At 44.6% G+C, this 20,686-nt stretch overlaps 1 protein-coding gene across 6 annotated transcripts in view; it reads right to left on the reverse strand.

Moving 5' to 3' along the window:
* Nucleotides 1–20,686, reverse strand: part of l3mbtl1 (L3MBTL histone methyl-lysine binding protein 1) — a 108,703-nt gene that overhangs the window by 51,115 nt on the left and 36,902 nt on the right. For all 6 annotated transcript variants that reach the window (XR_005461427.1, XM_038803447.1, XM_038803448.1 and 3 more), the window contains 4 exons: nt 10,552–10,702; nt 8,954–9,101; nt 4,116–4,233; nt 171–265 (listed from right to left, as the gene is read on the reverse strand). Coding sequence is in view for 5 of the 6 variants with exons in the window: in XM_038803447.1 (XP_038659375.1) it covers nt 171–265; nt 4,116–4,233; nt 8,954–9,101; nt 10,552–10,702 (512 nt within the window). In the remaining variant the exon portion in view is untranslated. The remainder of the gene's footprint in view (nt 1–170; nt 266–4,115; nt 4,234–8,953; nt 9,102–10,551; nt 10,703–20,686) is intronic.

Below are 20,686 nucleotides of genomic sequence, written 5' to 3' on the forward strand. Positions count from 1 at the left end.
TTGCCCCCACAACCCAAAGATGTGCAGGTTCGGTGGATTGGCCACACTAAATTGCCCCTTAAAAATAATAATTGGGTACTCTAAATTTATAAAATAAAAATAATTGTATTTTGGAAAATACTGAGGCCAATAACCATTTTTTTTAACAAGTAAATGTAAATTATTATTACCTCTTGAAAGAGCTTGACAGGAGCAGCAACAGCCTTTTCAGCTTCTAAGTATGATTCCCAAGACCAAATCTTGTTCTTTCCAATCACAGAAGCAGCTAAAAGCAAATACACTGAAGATTTAAGGGTTCTCATTGTGGTAATATGCATAGCAATGTATATAGTTGGATCTATATGACCGCCGATCAGCAGGTGGCGCTAGAGATCCGCCATGTGACTCCACAGATCAGCAATTGGTAGTGAGTCGTACTAGAGGACAGTCGCACTAGGAGTAGCTCCAGGAGAATTCACTTGTTAGTTACCGTTTGTATTGAAGTTCATCAGTTAACTTTTCACGTGTTCATTTTGCTGATAAACTATCTTACTCATCAAAGAACTAGATGTACATCTTTACCAGGCCACAACACAGAACATAACACTCACTTTACTTATAGACATAGAAACATTTATTTTTCTGAATTCCAAAAGAATATCCAAACATACTGCTTAATGGCCATACAGGATTTCCAATTTTCAAATTCTCTCCTGCGTCTAGTGGTGTGCTAAGGCAAACCTTTGTCTGTTTCCACAGCTAGCAATCCCTGGAACAGGTCGCTAGTCTTTCGGCAGAAGCTTATAGCTTTAGGGGCACCACTCCACATCAAGCTGACCAAGAGTCTCTCCTGCTCTTACCACTAGTCATTGGCACATGTGGAATGAATTGTAGGTTGGCGTTATGAACACACCTTCCTTGGCCATCAAGCCCTGGGGTGGGACTCGAACTCAGAGCTTCTGGCTCAGAGGTAGGGACTCTACCCACTGAGCCACAAGATCAATGGTGTAGCAGTACGGGAATTTATTAGGTCAGAATTGAGTGCTATATATTAAATTCCCTTAAACTATGAACTTAATCCAGGGTCAATTCACTCTAAGAATAATGTCTACACTGTAAAAGCTATCAGTGCAAATATGGGAGCTAGTTGAGACCAGAATGAAATATCACCCAAGGCTTGTGGATTTAACACCACTTCTGAGTTCTTCATCTTTCTGGAACAATGTGACAGTGCTGCACTATGGTAGCTATCCTGAAATTCGTTCACCACCGAGATTATGCCAGCACATTGATTTGCCAATATTTTATCTGGAATACAAACTCCTCATTGGGACAATTTCACACTTGAGCTTCAAGAAAGTACAACAACTCTGCCCCGCATTTTTTTTGTTTGCCCCGTGCATCTTTTCTTATTTGCAGTGCAAGTACTGAAGTTTCAGAGACTTCTGACTCAGGCCCAATTACAACGAAAATGGACTGTGTTGACACACAATGATTGGAGATTATTCCGCAGGCTCTCTATTATTTATGTTGCCAATTGTAGCCTGTTGCAAACTGGAGTAGTGCCTGATTCTACTTGCACTGCTACCCAGAGTAACTCAATGTAGTTTACTGTTGACTGTACTGATGTTTACCAGGCCATAAAATACCACCTCTCTTTCTGGTCACTGAAAGTTTATGGGCCCCAGATCTAAAGGTTTTATAGCACAGCCCATCATTTTATAAATCCTCGTGAGGAAAGGAGGTTCCTTAAAATGATAGCACTCGTACCTCTGATTTAAAAGGATGTGAGTTCCAGCTCCGCTGAAGGAGGTGTTCTAAGGAGTAGAAGAAAGGGTAACACCTCTCACAGGCAGGCTCAACACACTCTTTGGAGCGGCTCATTCTGTATCGTACCTCACCTTCATCCAGCTCTTACCTGTGGCTCAAAGTAGTTGTTGGCATGCGACAGTGGCTTCGTCCTGTAAATCACTTTGCTGGACAGGCCGAATCAAGTCAGGTAGTCAGTGTTCCTGTCCCAACAGCTTAACAATTTGTCTACTGTGGCATGCAAATACTGGGTTCCAGCAGACTGGGTGGGTGAGATCAATCTAACCGCTTTATAATTTCAAAGCAAAACATCAAGATCGACTCTTCTAGATGCTGCAGAGCATGAAATGTCTCAATGTCTCCTCAACCAGGTAGTCATGAAAGAAGCTCTCTCAGCGATATGTGAGAGTCACCTGTGTATAGTCGAAATGGACTCTCACTGCATTGAGGATGACTGGACAATCGTCAGCAGAATGTTGTACTCCACTGCTCTAGAGGTCCCTGATCCCACCTCCGATTAGCATCAGGAAAGCAGACAAACTTCAGTCATATTCAGACCAGAAAGACATGCTCTGAAATCCACCGATGACTCCCAGGCCACTGGTTCATCACCAATCCTCAGTATCTGCGGATCAAAACTCTCACAAAAAATGCCGAAGTTCTGGAAAGATGGGCAGAACACTTTAACCACATTGTCAACTGGCCTTCATCCATCAATGATGATGCAATCAATAGGCCGCCACAGGTTGCCATCAACTAATCTCTTGATGACACTCCCACATTGTTAGAAACAACACCTGTCCAGTGGCAATGCTCCATGAATGGATACTGCCCCAGCTACAAGGATGCAGGCTAATGCCTGGACAAGAGACTCATTGAAGGGAGAGAAAAGAATCATTCTGCCATAATACAAAGATGCCCCTTTGTCCATCTCTACAATCAGAAATGCACTTGCCAATCTTCCGACAATGTTAGATGAATCCCATTCTTGAGATCTTTGCCAGAGGCCTTCTGAACTGCTTAGTGCAACATCTTAATAAGGATCGGCTGCTAATGAGTCAGCGCGGTGGCAGAAAGGGCCAAGGAGCCACTGATATGGTGTTTGCATTTAGACAGCTCCAGGAGAAATGGCAAGAACAGAACGTGGACCTCAACAGCACGTTTGTTAGCTCACGCGACTAATTTCTGGGATGTGGGGGTCATCCTATGAGGGAAGGCTGGACAAGTTGAGCCTGTGTCCATTGGGGTTGAGAAGAATGGGAAGTGGACTTGAAAATGAAAATCGCTTATTGTCACGAGTAGGCTTCAATGAAGTTACTGTGAAAAGCCCCTAGTCGCCACATTCCGCCGCCTGTCCGGGGAGGCTGGTACGGGAATCGAACCGTGCTGCTGGCCTGCCTGGGTCTGCTTTAAAAGCCAGCGATTTAGCCCAGTGAGTTAAACCAGCCCCCTAGCTAAACCAGCCCCCTTTTTATTGAAACATATAAGATTCTGAGGGAACTTGACAGGGTGGATGCTGAAAGGCCACCCACACCCCACCACCCACCACATTCCACCAACCATGCCGCCCACCATGGCCCACTGCCCAGCTCACACAGGTCATGGTGGGCAGCCCCCTGTGATCCCCACATCTGAGTGCCTCACATGGTGCATTAAATGTCCCCGAGGAGAAGGCCGGCCACAACCACAAAGAGAGCCCACTGCCCCTGCATGTACACCTCCCATCTCCCCTCTGGTCCCACCTGCACACTCACCTCCAGTCGTTACCCACCCCCAGCCATTACCCTCAGAACCTGCCCTCTCTCCCCCAGCAAAGCCCCAAATTATTGCACGCCATCTGGCATTCCCTTCCTAAATCTCTCCACGTACCTCTCTTCCTTCAAGACTCTCCTTAGCACCAATCTCAGGAGTGTGATGACCAAATTTTAGTCATTTTCTCCTTCTTTTGTTCAGGATCCATTATTGTAGATTGATGCCTCTGAAGGATATTTGACTACATCAAATGTGCTTGAGAAATGCAAATTGTTCTCACCTGTTTTGTTCTCATGCTAAATCTTATGCACATTTTGACTTGTTAAAGCAGTTGAGAAGTCAGCTGAGGGATCTATGGTCTGCTTGGTTATGACAATTGAATTACTGCCTGGAGTTTTGTCTGGTAGTACTTTGGAGGGTTCTAACAGACTTGAGTAACATTGGACCAGGTAAACAAGGAATAACGACTTGTAAGAAGGCGAAAAGGGTAAACATAAAATAAACTATTTTGCATTTTTCCTCAATTGGATTCATTTGTTTCAAAGGGACACGGGTCATCGAAACTCAGAACATACTCGCTCCACTAACTGTGTCACTGGGTTCATTAAGTCGGCTTTGTGTGGAATCCATGTGACTGTTATCAATCGCGCAGTGATCGCTGGTATTTTTTAAGTCTTCTTTTCTCTTGTCCTGCTGTGGAATTCAAAGAAAAGTCAGATTTAGGTTTTGGCATATTTGGTGAATTTGATGATCAGAATGCAGATATATGTTTTACATTAATGCATGTCATAAGATGCTTTATGTTGACAAAGGTGTGACTTATAATTCAGGAGTCAGCCCCTGATTTGTATGAAATGCACAATGAAGCCAAGCCGAGATGAAACCTCCCTTAGAAAGTCGTGTCACAACAGGTGAAGTAGAACTATGAAATGGGTTAAATAAATACTCAGACAGTTCACTGTCAAACTGTTCAAGAACCTCACAGTCCACCTGTCTGAATTCTGCACCGACATCCTCCTTCTCCAAAGTGAAGACAGATGTGAAGTACTCGTTTAACACCCTACCAGTGTCCTCTGGTCCATGCACAGATTGATGCCTTGGTCCCTAATGGGCCTTACTCTTTTCCTAGTTATCCTCTTCCCCTTAATATACTTATAGAATATCTTGGGATTTTTCCTAGTCTTACATGCCAATGCTTTTTCATGCCTCCTCTTTGCTCTCCTAAATGCCTTTTGGTCCCCCCCCCCCGGCTCCGACACCCCTCCCCTGCATTTTCCAAACGCCACAAGGGCCTCTGTAGATTTTCTCCCTTTACACCTGTTAAAATCCTCTCTTTTCCTTCCTCTCCAGCCCTGAATATTCCTAGACATCCAAGGTTCTCAGGACTTGTTGCTCCTACATTTCGTCCTCAAGGAACCATATTGGACCTGTATTCCCGCCAATTCCATTTTCAACACCCTCCATTGTTCTGATGTGATTTACACCGAAGTAGCTGTTCCCAGTCTACTTTGGCCATATCCTGCCTTATTTTTTAAAAATCAGCCTTCCCATATTCCAAAATTCTTTTTTTGCAGACCATATTTTTCCTTTTCCATGGCAAATTTAAAATGTACAGTGTTGTAGTCGGTATCACTAAAATGCTCCCCCACTGCTACCTGGACTACCTGTTTGGATTCTCAGATCTAGGTCCAGCACTGCACCATCTATTGTTGCACCTTCGACATGTAGATATAAAAAGCTCTCTTGAATACATTTAGAATTATTGAATCACCACCATGCAGACGGAGGCCATTCAGCCCATCGGGTCTGCACCGACCCTCTCAAAGAACACCCCACCTAGGTCCACAACCTACCCTATCCCCATAACCCAATAACCTCACCAAACCTTTTGAATACTAAGGAGTAATTTATCTCAGCCAATACACCTAACCTGCACATCTTTGGACTGTGGGTGGAAACCGGAGCATCCGGAGGAAACCCACGCAGACACAGTGAGAACGTACAAACTCCACACAGACAGTGACCCAAGGTAGAAATTGAACCCGGGTCCCTGGCACTGTGAGGCAGCAGTGCTAACAACTGTGCCACTGTGCCGCCCAAGAAATCTGCTCCCTCTCAACCCTATACAGTGTGGCTATTCCAATTAATGTTGGGGAAGTTGAAATCTCCAAATATAATTACTCTATTACTGTTTTTACACGCCTCAGTGAACTGTCTACAGGGGCGATTCTCCAAAATGGAGGCCAAGTGTTCGCACCATCATGAACGCTGTCTGCCACTCCAGCCTCCGTTCCCAGCGCCAAATGGGCACCGTGCCAACCCACGCATGCGCAGTTGGCCCCCGCCAACCTGCGCATGCGTGGGGGATTTCTTTAGTGCGCCGGCTCCGACTCAACATGGCGTCGGTGTTCAGGGGCCGGGCGTGCAGGAAAGTAGGCCCGGGGGGGGGGGGGGGGGGGGGGGGGGGGGAAGAGGCCGGCCCTGCCGATCGGTGGGCCCGGATCACGGGCCAGACCCCATCGGAGGCCCCCCCCCTACAAATCTGCTCTCCTATTGCCCGCTAACTATTTGGTGGTCAATAATACAAACCGATCACTGTGATTGCCCCCTTTTATTCCTACCCACAAAGCCTCATTGGGAGAACTTCCAATATATTGTCCCTCCTCACTGCAGTAACAGTTGTATTAATTAATAATACAACAGCACCTTCTCTTTTACCCTTTCCCCTGTCCTGCTTGAAGATCCTTTTTCTTGAAATGTTGAGCTGCCAATCCTGCCCCTCCCTCAACCACGTCTCTGTGATAACAACAATATCACAACTCTAGGTGTTAATACACACCCTTAACTCATGTCTTACCTAGGGTACTCCTAGCATTAAAGTAGAGGCCATCCAGCCTCGTCTTACTCCCATAAAACTCAGTACGCTGTGTCCCTGTTGCATTAACACTCTGTGTCACCTCCCCTTGCCGAACTAGTTTAAATCTTTCCCAACAGCACTGGCAAACCCACCTGCAAGGATATTTGCCCCATTCTGGTTCAATTGCAGACCGTCCCACTTGTACAGGTGCCAGAAATGATCCCAATGGTCCAGGAATTTAAAACCCTCCCTCCTGCAACAATTCTTGAGCCATGCATTCATCTGTCCTATTTTCCTATTTCAATACTCGCTAGCACGCAATACTGGGAGCAATCGAGAGATTACAACATTTGAGGTACCATTCTTTAGTCTACTGCCTAGCTCCCTAAATTCTTGATGCAAGACCTCACCCCTCATTCTACCTATATCACTAGCATCAATGTGTGCCACGACCTTTATACTTGGTCCAGTTTAGATTGCAAATTGGTTTAGAACTTCTCCGAGTTACTGCTTCCATGTCACTATACACTATAGTGTTCAGTTTCTTTGTGGCCTGGCAATTCAGTGGACCCATTAATTGGCTCCTCGGGGTCAAGGGAAATGCCAATTGAACGGAATCATAGATTTGAACCTGGGAGGCGGTATGGGAATTTTCAGAGATGGGAGGAGATGGGAGTTAGGGCATTAAAGGATTTGTTTCTGGGAGGCCAGTTTGCGAAATTGGAGGGGCTGGGGGAGGGGCTGGGGGAGAAATATGGGTTGGGACAGGGAGAGATGTTTAGATATATGCAAGTCCGAAATTTTGCCAGGAAGGAAGCATCGAACCTTCCGATTGCACCGGCCCCCACACTGTTGGAAGAGATATTGACGGCGGGCGGATAGGAGAAAGAGGGGGGTGTCGGTGATTTATGGAGTTATTCTGGGAAAAAAATAAGGTATCACAGGATGGGGTTAAGGCTAAGTGGGAGGAAGAGTTGGGGGAGGGCATGGAGCAGGGGTGTGGTGTGAGGTGCCAAGGAGGGTGAATGCATCAACGTCAAGCACGAGGTTGGGGCTGACACAGTTGAAGGCAAGGTATAGAGCGCACATCACAAGGGCGAGGGTGAGCTGACTTTTTGAGGGGATGGAGGATGTTTGTGAACGCTGTGGGTGAGGGCCCAAAATCACATTCATATGTTTTGGTCTTGCCCAAAACTGGAGGGGTATTGGAGGGAGGTCTTTAGGGTAATCTCAAAGGTGGTGCATGTGAGACTCGAATCAGGTCCACTAGAAACCATATTCGGGGTGTCAGATCGGACGCTGCTGGAGGCGGGTGCGGAGGCAGATGTCTTGGCTTCACCTCGCTGATTGCCTGAAGGCAGATTCTGTTGGGGTGGAGGTCGCCTTCTCTGCCCTGTGCCCCGGCGTGGCGGGGGGACCTGCTGTACTTCCTAACACTCGGAAAAGTAATGTTCGAGTTGAGGGGGAGGATGGAAGGGTTCTACAACTCATCAACCTTGTTCATCATGCATTTTCATGAATTGGATGACATCGAACATTGGGGGCGGGGGGGTTGGGAATGTATACACTAATGATGATTCTTTTACGTTGGTATTTTGTATTCAAAATGTTAGGAGATGTTAGAGGGTGGGTGGGATGAGGGGATTGTTGGTTAGGGGTTTGCCATTGTATTTGTTGTTATTGTTAATTATTTGTTATTGAAAATATGATGAAAATGTTAAAAAAGAGAATAAATTTTTTTTTTTTTTAAAACATTAATTGGCTCCCTTTGTAGATTTTTACGAACTAGATTATGGCTTGAATGTCACTTTAAATTTATTAACAGGAGTTTTCTAAGAAATCAGAATACTCTGGAAGCCATCCAAAAATGTAAGTTATTTTCTCTTTGTGCAATGACAATTATGTCAATGATTACTACTGGATTTCTCAAATAGAGCCAGCTAACAGAAAATATTAATGCAGTTGCTATAGTGTGAGGTGGGGGAAGCACAGAAAACATCTGCAGGAGATGTTTGTCAGTACCTGAACAAGAATCAGAATGACAGCTATGAAATATATGCATAACAAGACAACCTTAGAGTGGAGCACATTATGGGATAGATTTGACAAATTTATGCTCTGGGCTCATGTGTACGTGTCAGGAATTCGGGTGTGGAGGTCAGAGTATCCTGTAGGATTTTCCATCCGTTAAATTCAGTGGACGCAAAAACTTGCCATGATCTCACAATGCAATTCTGGCAAGCAAATCTCTTTGTTGAGAGTGTAAAATATATCATCCCAAAATAAAGTGCAGTGTACATATGCCATGTGTTTCCCAAATGTAAGTAAAGAGAAAACTGGCAGAAATATTTTGGAAAAATCGCCATAACTCTATAATGTCAGTTACATGTAGTATGCCGAGAATTTCTCAGATGTATTTTTAATGAGCCGATCTCTAATTGCAGCACAGCACCATGTTTTGCATTTATTCCAAGTATTCCAAAATGCTTTTAAAATATCCGAGGTTTTACATTAAGTCAAATTACATCAGTTAAATATTGCATGAAGCATACCTACCACTTGCTCTGCTTCAATTAATTCCGAATCATATTCTTCGTCTGATTCTGAACTAGGGCTCAGGCACACTTTCCTTTTCCTCTTTTTAACACGTTTTAATATTGCTCCAGCACTCCTCTTGACTGCTGCACTCCCCATTCTGAGTGACCTATTTATTAAGCAAAAGGAATTTGCATATTTTTGTCTCTATCGTATAAACATATGCAGAAGTAAAGAATACATTGAGTTGTTTATCAGCGATTGTTAAAATGGGCAATCATATAACAAAGCAAGTTGATTAACACCGAGAAAGCTTAATATACCTATTCATATTTTAAGTTCTACACGTAACCAGATAGTAATCAACATAATTTTAGCTAGAAGTCCGTTGTGCGTATGCACTGACCTCTGGGGAAAGAATCTGTTAATTTAAGCTTATTAAAAGACCTTGCCACATCTCAAATCTCCTCACATAAAATGAATTACTCGGAATCCATTGAATTATTGTAAAGACAAAAACTACAGCTATTTTCCACAGTAATCCAACAAACAACCAAGTGATTAGCCATTTCATCAATTTTTGGTCATAATGGTTATGAGAGAAGTCCCTATTCAGTTCTGATAAATGCCTTGGGATTTTCAACACCTATCTCAATAGAAACAAACATTCAGTTTAACAACACTTCAGTATTACAGATATGCATCAGTTTAAGCACTCCACTTAGAGATTGATCCTTCAAGAGGCAAGAGGACCGCCAACAATACCAACTGTTAATTCCCTGCTCATTCTGTCTTATTCAATGAGAACAATCGAGGTTTAATGCCTTATTTACCCCCATTGTGCTCCATAGGTCTCAGAAGTTTAAGGATCGGAACTATACAGCCTCTGAATTCCCTTTCCTCCACTGAGATTAGGTTCAGTTTTATGAGTTTCTCCTCAACACTTAAGCTAAAAGGCTGAAATCATCAGTGTTGTCATGGTTACAGCCAGTATTCACTTAAAGAGAGCCACTGCACAGCTGGTTGGCTTATTTTTCAATTGCCAGCAGCTTGCTAGAAAATATTTCAAGTTGGGCTGTGATCTCAGGATGTGAAATTATTCCTGTGTTGTGGACTGTATACTTTCCCATGCAAGTATATAAAAAGCTGGAAATGTTCCAACGATATGAGCTTTTCTTAAAATTTTACAATGGTACATCAAATTTCAATCTTTCCATTATCAACGTCTGTTATTATCAATAAACCAGGCCTTGAAGAGTCAAGACTTCAGGTTGAATGGTATCATTTTGTTCTGGGGTTGTAACCGAAGGCTGGATATTAGAAGTACATTTTGTTCTAAATACACTGAGCTGCACCTTTAGGCAGATTGAGTCAGGGATTCAACGCCTTTTGGTGGCACCGTACCTACATGCAAATAAATGCACTGGTTTGCAACTTCAGGTTGGGCCAGGTTTGTTGTCCGTAAAGGTTGCACTCTGCAATTATCTGGCACTTTCTTTTATCCATCAAGTATAAATGCCCCACCATTATTATGCAAAATTAAGGATTTATTCTAGATAATATTAAAAGTGAAAGATCTGTATATTCGCAATGGGTAACTTTACATGTAAAAATCTTACTTCTCTTTAAACTGCCGCAGGCAAAGCTCACTGCAGAATCTCCTGTTGCTTCTGGCTTCATTCACTGAATAAGAGTGACCACAGTTCACACAGCAGCAGGCACTCTCTCCATTTGGCAGCTCATTCACGTGAGATACACCCGTCCGTTTCGCTGTGGGGGGCAATAGAAAAAATAAAAATATTATTTATTAAAAACATAGTCTTCTGATAAATATATGTGCAAAATTTATCAACAGAACACACTTTCGTTATTAACTGATTAATTGGCATTGATTAAATGAAGGCTGCGTAGATGGCCACACATGTTAAATGGACGGCCAGTGGTGCTACGAGGTCAAGAGACTGAGACAGGAGATCCTGTGGGTTTTACTCTACCTCAAGCATTCTCTGCAACAACTAACATTTAGTTTCCATATTCTCAAAGTTTTATGACTGTTGACTTCTATCTGCTGGTGAGTCAAGATCAAAAAATATTCTCAAGACCACAAATTGTGGGTGGAATCTTCCCTCCTTCCCCCCCCCCCCCCCCCCCCCCCCCCCCCCCCCCCCCACCCCCACCCACATGGCAGTGGAGGCGGCCTGCCTTGGCCAGCAGGAGGTTCTTCCAGTCCTGCCGCTGTCAACAGGTCTTCCTGCTGTTTACACCCTCCACTACCGGGTAACCCACGGCGGGGGCACGCCATCAGCAGGACCGGAGGATCCCGTCAACGGGAACGGCTGGAAAATGTACTATCATTTTCTACAACTATTGCAACAATTGGTTTGCTATCTTCTGTTACTAAGAGAAGCCCCAATGAAGGAGCAGCGCTCCGAAAGCTTGTGATTTCAAATAAACCTGTTGGACATTAACCTGGTGTTGTGAGACTTCTTGCAAAGATGTGCAAGTTGGGTGGATTGGCCATGCTAAATTGCCCCTTCGTGTCCAAAGGCCTGTAGGTTATGTGGGGTTACAGGGATAGGGCAGGAAAGTGGGTCTAGGTAGGGTATTCCTTCAGGGGTCAGTGCAGATGCAATGGGCCAAATGGCCTCCTTCTGCACTGTAGAAATTCTATGGTTCTATGATCTAGAAGGCACAAGTCAGGAGTGTGATGGAATACTCTCCACTTGCCTCGATGAGTACAGTTCTAACAAACCTCATAAATCTGTATACCATCTGAGACAAAGCAGCCCGCTTGATTGGCATCCCATCCACAAACATTCACTCCCTCCACCATCAACACGTAGTGGCAGCAGAGTGTACCATGTATAAAATGCACTGCAGCAACACACCAAGGCTCCTGCAACAGAACCTTCCAAATCTGTGACCTCTACCACCGACAAGAAAGGTTGGAGATGCATGGGAACGCCACCACTTGCCTGCCCCTATACAAGCCACACACCATCCTGACTTGGAACTATATCGCTGTTCCTTCACTGTCACTGGATCAGAAAGCCTAGAAATCCTTTCCTAACAGCACTGTGGTGTACCTACGTGAGGCGGACTGCAGCGACTCAAGAAGGCAGCTCGCCACCACTTTCTCAAGGGCCATTAGGAAGCGTCAACAAATGTTGGACTCAACAGCAACCGCTCACATCCCAAGAAAAGACTAAAAGAATGAAATTAGAATCCAGTAGCTTTGCAACAAAGTAGGAACAATTAGAAACTTTTTGTAGGGCTTTGTGTTAATGTAAGCAACAGAAGAATTCTCCTGCCTTTTCTCACATAAACATCATACCAGAAGACAATCTTAAATATTAGACGGAAGCATGAAGATGTTAGGTCACTTGCATGCTATAGAACAGAACCATACCATTCCTACACTGCAGAAGGAGGCCATTTGGCCATTGAATCTGCGCCAGCCCTCTGAAAGAACACCCAACCAAGGCCCACTCCCTCATCGCATCCCCGTAACCCCATCTAACCTGCACATCTTTGGACACTAAGGGGGAATTGATCAAGGCCAATCCACCTAACCTGCATATTTTTGGACTGTATATAAATGGCAGGTGCTCAATAACTACTGAGTAATGTACGTCTTTTTTCTCCTCAAGAAACAAAATAATAAGTGTTTTACATTGATGGACCATTAGCAGCAGGAGTATAGTTACAAACATCAGGTTAATTATCATTTTTATAGGACCAGAATGGACTACTCTTTTAATTAAAATCACCGAGCTAATTAATTGCAACTATATTAACATAACTATGCATTTATAATTAATTCTCAAAGTTTTTCTAATTAAGCAGAAATGTAATGCTACATAATTAAAAAACATGATTCCAATTAGTTACTTGCTCTTCACTGAATAATTAGTGAACAGATATATTAAAAATTAATTTCTAAATGAGAAGCAAATTTATTTTAATTTCTCTTCATCTCACTCCATCCACCACGGTAGCATTGTGGATAGCACAATCGCTTCACAGCTCCAGGGTCCCAGGTTCGATTCCGGCTTGGGTCACTGTCTGTGCGGAGTCTGCACTTCCTCCCCGTGTCTGCGTGGGTTTCCTCCGGGTGCTCCGGTTTCCTCCCACAGTTCAAAGATGTGCAAGTTAGGTGGATTGGACATGATAAATTGCCCTTAGTGTCCAAAATTGCCCTTAGTGTTGGGTGGGGTTACTGGGTTATGGGGATAGGGTGGAGGTGTTAACCTTGGGTAGGGTGCTCTTTCCAGGAGCTGGTGCAGACTCAATGGGCCGAATGGCCTCCTTCTGCACTGTAAGTTCTATGTAAAATTACAACCCCAACAGCAGAAAGATTCTTTTTGTGCACTGCTTATAACAAAATTGTGAATCCACAATTTTCAGCTACAAACCAAGTGCTGGAAAATGAGGTTATAATGGAATCCATATATAATAAGTTTGGAGTCCAGTGCGAATTTTATTAAATACTATTAAGTAGCAGTAGTCATATCTCTTATCACTAATCCGGCTGCTCCCGTGTCAACCTCCATAAATGTTGGGCGTCCATTCAACCTTATGGTTAATTTAATGCGTTTTGATTTAACCATCGTTACACAATTTAGTTGTTCCTCGTCGGAGGTAGTTGGGGCTTCCAGGATGTGCATTCTCCTGTCCAAGCCTACGGATCCTTCTCGGAAATGTTGGTTTTGGACTTCTGTTTCTTCTGGCTCCGAATTCTGACAACAACTACAATATCTTGCCAGGTGGAAGGCTGCAGGGACTGCCGTCTGTCTGGTCCTAATTTTCCCTTGCTTGGGAGTGGTTCTGCGAGTGGGTTCCTTAGTATCCGAGTTGTTCCTGAGGGCGGCTATGCAGTTGCCTATCCCCCAGTGGTAGTCCCTTAACTCGGTTGCACTGGTTTGGGCGTCTACTTCCATCGGAGTACCCTGTAGCACATGTGCTCCGCTCGGCGCTTTTTTCGAAGGACAAAGCCAGCTGCAATGCTTGTTTGCAATCCAGCTCGTCTCTGCTACCAGACATTTTTATATTGTTAAATTATTTATTCTGCACACCAACCGATCTCGGAGCATCTCATTTAGCATCAGGCCAAATTCGCAAGCCTCTGCTAATTGCCTTAATCTTGTTAAAACATTAGTGACTGACTCCCCTGTGTCTTGGAATGAAACCGGGACCTAAACAGGATCAGAGGTGGCTTAGGGTCATAGTGCTTTTTTACTAACTCCGTCAATTGCAGGAAACATTTTGTGTCCAGTGCCTCTGGAAAAGTGAGACTGTGCATAATGGCAAAAGCTGCCGGCCCACACGCGGTCAGCAGAATGGCCCGTTGCTTTTCATCCGGAACTATATCGTCACTCTGAAAAAGTACTTCATCCGCTCTACATATTGGGCCAAGTCTTGCACAGCAGGGTCAAAAGAATCCAGCTTTCCAAATAAACGCATTTGCCTGTCAATGGCTTACCCTCAATATGTGGCGGTTGATAATGAGCAGGTTCCTTCGGGTCATTCCATTTTCCTCATCGCCACTGTAATAAGGCCACAGAGGTAGAAGTCCCTTCACCAGAATTCCTTTTATTAACAAAACCAACAGCAGTACGACCATGTTCATTCAACTTGCTTTCTACACTGGGAGTGCAGATGATCTGACACTCCCTGTTTTCTATAGAGAAGAGGTTCTCCGATTGGGCCACTAATCAGGCGACTAATCAATTGGCCAATCTCAAAGGCCTCATGTAACTCATTACACCACATAATCCCTACAGTGCAGAAGGAGGCCATTCAGCCCATCAAGTCTGAATTGACGCTCCAAACGAGTACTCTACCACACGCACCGATCATGGTCAATCCACCAAACCTGCACATATTTGGACTGTGGTAGGAAACTGGATCACCGAGAGGAGACCCACACAGGCACGGGGATAACATGCAAACTCCACACAAATTGATAGGTGATTGATGGCTGGCATAGACACGATGAGCCAAAGGCCCTCTTTCTGTACTGCAAGACTCTTTAGAAATGGGTTTATACTATTCTAGCCCATAGCAGAAGTCTCCGCAGGAACTCACAGTGACAGAATAATATGGAGAAATGTACAGCCTAAAATGCATCCTGTAGGACACCAATGTACTTGTGTTCCAGAATTTGCCGTGCCCCTAGCCAAGCTGTTCCAGTACAGCTACAGCACTGGCATCTACCCGGCAATGTGGAAATTGTCCAGGTATGTCCTGTACACAAAAAGCAGGCCAAATGCACCCCAGCCAATTACTGCCCCATCAGTCCACTCTCGATCATCAATCAGGTGATGGAAGGGGTCATCAATATTGCTATCACGCAGTGCTTGCTCAGCAATAAGCTGCTCACTGATGCTCAGTTTGGGTTCTGCCAGTGCCACTCAGATCTGTGTTCTGTAGTCCTGCCACATCCAGCTGTGAATGTTGGTGAATAATTAAACAACTCACTGGAGGAAGAGGCTCCATTGCCACATTACAGCCTTGGCTCGATCATGGACAAAACAGCAGAACTCCAGAAGAGAGATAAGAGTGACTACCCTTGATATCAAGGCCACATTTGACAGAGTGTGGTATCAAGGAGATCTAGCAAAACTGGAGTCAATAGGAATCAGGGGGAAAGTATCTGCTGGTTGGAGTCATACCTAACATAAAGGAAGTTGGTTGTGGTTGTTGGAGGTCAGTCATCTCAGCTCTCAGACACCACCGCAGCGTTCCTCAGGGGACTGTCCTGGGCCGAACCATCTTCAGCTGCTTCATCAATAACCTTCCTTTTATCATAAAGTCAGAAGTAGGATGATTGCTGACGATTGCACAGTATTAAACACCATTCACGACTCCTCAGGTACTGAAGCAGTCCATGTCCAAATGCAGCAAGTTCAGGAAAATATCCAGACTTGGGCTGACAAGTGGCAAGAAATATTCATGTTGACAAGTGCCAAGCAATGAGCCATTTCTAACAAGAGAGAATCTAATTATCACCCCTTGGCATTCAATGGCATAGTCATGACTGAATACCCCACTATCAAGGAGGGGGGGTTTGTGCCTCCCTCCACCACCACCACTGATGCATAGTGGCAGCAATGTGTAACATCGACAAGATGCACTGCAGGAACCCCCAAGGTTCTTGTGATCGTACCTTCCAAACCAATGACCACCACCATCTTGGAAGGACAAGGGCAGCAGATGCTTGGGAATACTATCTCACCTGCAAGGTTCCCTCCAAGTCACTCACCATCCTGACTTGGAACTGTATCGCCTATATCTTTATATCCGTCACTGTTGCTGGGTCAAAACCTTGCCAGTCCTTCCGAACAGCACTCTGGGTGTACCTGCACCACAGAAACTGCAGTGGTTCAAGAAGGCAGCTCACTACCATAACCACTTTGGAAATTACGAAAGAAAGCTAACACAAAATATTAAAAAGGATAGCAAAAGCTTCTATAAGTACATAAAAGGGAAGAGCGTGGCTAAAGTGAATGTTGGTCCCTTGGAAGATGAAACCAGAGAGTTAATAGAGGGAAAAACAGAAATGGCGGAGATGCAAAATCAATATTTTGCCTCAGTTTCCACGGTGGAGTACATTAGTACTATCCCGATAGAAACGGGTAATTTAGAGGTAATAAAAGGGTGGAACTTAGATCAATCAGCATCACTAGGGAGACAGTACTCAACAAACTATTGGGATTGAAGCAGATTAGTCCCAGGACCTGGTGGCCTACATACTAGGATGTTAAAAGAAGTGGCAGTGGAGATAGTGGATCCATTGGTTATAATATTCCAAAATCCCCTGGACACGGGAAAGGTTCCAGTCACATGGAAAAATACTAATGTAAAAGGGAGAGAGGCAGAATGTAGATAATTACAGACCGGTTAGCTTAACATCAGGACATTTGGAAAGTCAAAACGCTGTCCATCAGAGTCAGCATGGTTTTGTGAAGGGTAAATCATGTTTGACTGATTTGCTACAGTTCTTCAAAGGTGTAACAAGCCAAGTGGATAATGGGGATCCTGTAGTTGTGATATATCTGGACTTCCTGTTGACATTTGAGAAGCTGCCACACAGGTTAATACATAAGGTTAGATCATAGAGATTAGGGGTAATTTACGAACTTTGCTCGAAGACATAGGGCGAGATTCTCCGCAAATGCGGAGAATCGTAAAGGCTGCCGTGGGACAGGCCGTGACCCATGGCAGCCTTCACGCCCACTTCCAGGGCCGATTCTCCTCCCCGGGTGGGGCTAGGAGCGTGGCCCCATGCGTCACGGCGGCACGGCCTTGACAATGGTCGTCAAGGCCGCACGTCAAGCATCACACGGGCTGACGCGGCCGATGACGTCGGCTGCGCATGCGCAGGTTGGACAACGTCAACCCGCGCATGCGCAGTTGCCGTCTTTTCCATCAGCCGCCCCTCAAGACATGGCGGCTTGATCTTGCGGGGCGGCGGAGGGAAAAGACATGGCCCCCCTTGGCACGGCCGTGGTACTGCCGAGCCAATCGGGCCCCCAGATGCCCCAAACGGGCATCTGGCGCCCGTTTCTCGACGGCAGCAAGCAGGTGTGTTTGCTGCCGTGTTGAAACGGGCGCGAAGGCCCGGCCGCTCGGCCCATCGGCCTTGGAAAATCGCGATTTGTGGCATGGGTTGGGCGTGGGGCGGGGGGAGAATAGCGGGAGGGCGTGAAAAATGTCGGGAGGCCCTCCCACTATTCTCCCACCCGGCGTGGGGGGCGGAGAATCGCGCCCATAGAGTCGGGATAAATGGGTCTTTTTCTGGATGGCAAGATGCAACTAGTGGGGTGCCACAGGGTTTGGTTCTTAGGTCCCAACTATTTACAATCCATATTAATGACTTGGATACAGGGATAGAAGGTTCTATAGTCAAATTTGCAGATGATACTAAAATAGGTGGGACAGTAAATTGCAAGGAGGAAATAAGAATCTTACACATGGATATAGATAGGTTTTCAATAGGCCAAAATTTGGCAGATGGAGTTTAACGTGGATCAGTGAGAGGTCATCCATTTTGGTCAGAAAAATGGAAAGGCAACTTATTATCGAAATGGGAAGATACCTTGGAGTGCTCCGGTGCAGAGGGATCTGGATGTCCTTGTGCATGAGTCGCATAAACCTAGCATGCAGGTACAGCAGGTAATAAAGAAAGTGAATAGAATGTTGGCATTTATAGCTAAAGGAATAGAGTATAAAGGTAAGGAAGTGTTGTTGCAACTGTATACGGCATTAGTGAGACCGAACCTGGAGTACTGTGCACAGTTTTGGTCCCCATATTTGAGGAAAGTTGTAGTTGCATTGGAGGCAGTTCAGAGGAGGTTCACAAGATTGATTCCAGAGATGAGGGGTTTGTCTTGTGTAGAGAGAACAGTTTATGCTTATACTCTCTAGGCTTTAGAAGAATGAGGAGAGATCAAGTTGAGGTATATAAGATGATAAAAGCTATGGATAAAGTAGGCGTGGAGCGAATGCTTCCTCTCGTGGGCATTCTAGAATGAGCAGTCACAGCCTCTGGATAATAGGTAGTACATTTAAACGGATGAGGAGAAATCACTTCTACAAAAGGGTCGTAAGTCTGTAGAATTCTTGGGGCCTCACGGTAGCATGGTGGTTAGCATTAATGCTTCACAGCTCCAGGGTCCCAGGTTCGATTCCCGGCTGGGTCACTGTCTGTGCGGAGTCTGCACGTCCTCCCCGTGTGCGCGTGGGTTTCCTCCGGGTGCTCCGGTTTCCTCCCACAGTCCAAAGATGTGCGGGTTAGGTGGATTGGCCATGATAAATTGCCCGTAGTGTAAGGTTAATGGGGGGATTGTTGGGTTACGGGTATACCGGTTACGTGGGTTAAGTAGGGTGATCATTGCTCGGCACAACATCGAGGGCCGAAGGGCCTGTTCTGTGCTATGTTCTATGTTCTAATTCGGTACCCCAGAGCGCGGTGAATGTTGGGACAGTGAGTAAATTTAAGGAGAAGTTAGAGAGATTTATAATTAGTAATGGGTTGAAGGGGTTACGGAGAATGGACAGGACAGTGGAGATGAAGCTAGAATGAGATCAGCCGTGATAATATTGAACCGTGGAGCAGGCTCGAAAGGCTAATTTGCCTCCTCCTGCTCCTAGTTCGTATGTTCTGAGAAAGAACTATTCTGTCTAATTCCACCTTCCAGCTGTTGGTTTGTAGCCCTTTAGGTAACAGCGCCTCAAGTACTAATCTGGTGTTCTTGATTAATAAGGGGATTTCTTGATTAATAAGAAGATCAGGACTTATGTAGAGAAGGCAGGAAAATGGGGATGAGGAACATATCAACCATAATCGAATGGCAGAGCAGACCCGATGGGCCGAATGACCTAATTCTGCTCTTATATCTCTGGTCTTATGGTCTCCTCAAGGGCAATTAGGGATGGGTGATTCCTATGCACAAGCAAAATTGTCTACACAGCAAAAATTGTCTACACAGCAGAGACTTTTTGTATCGTTACTCAAGCACTTACGAGTTCGCTAATTATAGCATTCCTAATGTTTATGGCATTATAAACTTAGCTAAAAGACTTCCTCTAATTCCTATGCTTATCATTTTGCTGACACATTTAAACTGTCTGCACTCCACATATTTTAGCCCCAGCTACAACAATACAAAGCAGCGAGAGAAAATTTCCATCCTAGAGTTCAGACAAATAATTTGTTCCCAGGCATCTGCTTTTGCTCCTTGAACCAATGATCAGAACAAGTAGCAGGGGAAGAAGGACAAGTTCAACCTCTTTTCAGGGAACATCGGGGGAAGTACTTCACCACCAATCATGGCCCATGTCAAGGATCATTGAAGAAACATGCATTCTATCAATACATTTTGAATGACAAACACAATGCAAAGAAACAGATTTTAAAAAACTTATTTTTAATTTTATCAATGCACATGTGAACATATGTATTTAAACAAAGATCACAGAGCAATCATAATAATCTCAAAAGCAGAATTAAAAATATATATAATTTCATGGGATGTGGGCAATATGAGCAAGGCCAGCATTTGATGCCCATCCCTCATTGCTCTGGGATAGAATGGTCCGCTCAGCTACTTCAGAGGGTAGTTGCTGTAGGCCTGGAGTCATACATGGATCAGATCATGGAACAATGCCAGATTCCAATTGCCAGGTGGCAATGCCTTCCCTCAAGGACATTAGTGAATGAGATGGGTTTTTACAACAATCAATTGATGGTAGTCTATCAGGATTACCAAGAGGATGGTAGTTTATAGTTTAGGCCATCACTGATCTACTCGGTTTGTAAATCCAGGTTCATTATTTGAATTAAATACCACCAGATATCATGATGGTATTTGAGCCCACATTCTCATAACGTTATTCTTGGCCATGAGATTACTAATCTAGAGACATTACTACTATGCCACCATCTTCCCCCCCCCACCTACCCAAATTAGAACTAGAAGCATAAACTATAGTGCATTGGCAGCACAGAAAGATAGGCCAGAAATGATTAAATCAAGAAACCCACAAAATATTTATTTGCACCAATCCCAAATTTGTCACCATCCCGCTCACTCCACCCACAGATTACAAAGGTTTATATGAAAATATAATCAATGCACTCTGGTCAACTGCACTGCCCAGAATGACCTCATTCATAAATAACTCTGGAAAAGGAGCAGACCATTTGAGCTTGTTCTATCATTCAATGAGAGCATGGCTGATCTGCAGCCT

The sequence above is a fragment of the Scyliorhinus canicula genome, chromosome 7 (genome assembly GCF_902713615.1).
Source record: "Scyliorhinus canicula chromosome 7, sScyCan1.1, whole genome shotgun sequence".
Lineage (NCBI taxonomy): Eukaryota > Metazoa > Chordata > Chondrichthyes > Carcharhiniformes > Scyliorhinidae > Scyliorhinus > Scyliorhinus canicula.